The sequence below is a fragment of the Penaeus monodon genome, chromosome 30 (genome assembly GCF_015228065.2).
Source record: "Penaeus monodon isolate SGIC_2016 chromosome 30, NSTDA_Pmon_1, whole genome shotgun sequence".
In the NCBI taxonomy this organism is placed as follows: Eukaryota; Metazoa; Arthropoda; class Malacostraca; order Decapoda; family Penaeidae; genus Penaeus; species Penaeus monodon.
In genome coordinates, this window is record NC_051415.1 from 3,412,043 (window position 1) to 3,413,825 (window position 1,783).

At 47.4% G+C, this 1,783-nt stretch overlaps 1 protein-coding gene across 1 annotated transcript in view; it reads left to right on the forward strand.

The window, feature by feature from the left end:
* Positions 1-1,783, forward strand: part of LOC119592458 (IQ and ubiquitin-like domain-containing protein) — a gene marked incomplete at its 5' end in the record, with an annotated part of 13,893 nt that overhangs the window by 10,310 nt on the left and 1,800 nt on the right. Inside the window, 3 exon segments of the mRNA XM_037941281.1 lie at positions 628-741; positions 854-1,078; positions 1,587-1,751. Of these exon segments, the coding sequence (XP_037797209.1) occupies positions 628-741; positions 854-1,078; positions 1,587-1,751 (504 nt within the window).

Consider the following 1,783-nt stretch of genomic DNA (forward strand, 5'->3'; position numbering starts at 1 on the left):
TCATATTTTCAGAGAGGGTTTTTCTTTAAGTGGGTAGTATTTTTAACGAAACTGGAGATTATCCGATAATCGTGACGAAGTTTCTAATAAGGTGTTTCCGTGTTAGATATGATCTTGAAGTTTGCTGATTCACGTGCTCGATATCGTGGTTGAAATAATTTACTTTTTTAGTGCATGACGGGACATACAGAAGGAATTATTTTAGTGAAATGGAATGGGCAGTAAGGATATATATTGTTAGACCGGTTGATTATATATCCTACCGAAAAGGGAAGAGGATTACTACCGATTATCAATAATCGAGTCATATTGCTCTCCTTTGCATGCTGGTCCGTTTTCTATGCCTGAGAACTGTGACGACATAATAGGGGACACTTTTATAATATGGGATTTTCATATTAGTGATTTGACGTGTTGGAAGGTTGTTAAATGAAGTGACTTAGTATGGATTTTATATATTGTTAATTCTGGATACTTGTTTTTATAACGGTGAGCCATGACAAAAAAAAAAAAAACTAAATGATGTTTGGGAATAACTTAAACTTGAAAAACGAAAATATTTGACTTCGCAATTTTAGAAGCAATTACAGATATTCAACAGTATCAATTACATTTCTTATTACCAAGGAACGCCGGCAAACTGACAAGTCCACGAGCGAATCCACGTCGGTGTCCCCGCGCCAGGCGGACTCGGCCAATAGCGCTAGTGACAACTCCGTTTCTACTTCTTCCAGCCACAAGGTAAGGCCGTGCATAACACACACCTGATATCCCATTTTTCTACGTATATCCATTTACGTATGTTTAAGAAATGTATGTTTATCTATGTTAATCAACGCCGGCTTCCCCGCAGCGGTGGCGTGGCGCGGTGCCCATGGCGGAGCTCTACTCCCGCCTGGAGGGCTGGCGGCGGCGGCAGGTGGCTCAGATAACGGCCACGCTCACGGGCCAGGACAGGAGGCGGGCGCTGGTGGCCCTCCTCGACAAAGAGACGGAGTTGCTGAGGTCCTTGGAGGCTCACCGCGCCGTCCGCTCGGCCAGGAGAAGGAACGCGGCCATCGCACTCTTCCTTCAGGAGGTAGGTCTTGGCGGGTGAGGAAGGAGGCGGGGCTGGTCGTTGGCTCTTGATCAAACATAGCATGCGTTTGTTTTTTTCTTCTTCGGGAGTCAGGACACTGAAGAATGACGAAGCACTCTCCTGGGTTGATGAAAATGTCATGAAACTCTTTCTGTGTAGTTTTTTTTTTTTCTGCCAGATAACCTATTGGTAGATAAGAATAGAGGCGGGACCGGCCATTGTGTCGCCTGGGAAACGCGCGCTCTGGATTTCGCGGTGGTTGTAATGATACCATGAATAACCTTTATCACTATTGAGACTCCTATCACCATTATCACTATCCACCACCATACACCACAGTTAGATTCGTGATTCTTCTCACATTCTCCACCACCCATCATCGCGAACTGACACTATCCCCCCGCCATCATCGTCAATCTTCACCTCTGTCGTCGTAAACCGCGCTCCTCCTCCTCCTCAAAGGTCTATTTAAGTACTTATAACAGACCTTGCTCCTCCTCTCCTCCAGGTGTCCCGAGCGCAGGTGTGGAAGGTCGGAAGCCAGGCGGGTGGGGTGGAGGTTGAGACCCCGGAGACAGAGCCTGTGAGGACGCTGGCCTCCCTCGCCTCCGCCCTCCAGAAGGATGCGTCGGCGGAGGTCAGAGGGCAGCAGTTCAACTCCGTCTTTAGCACCGTACGTCGTCTTGGCGCTGTTTGGATTATGCA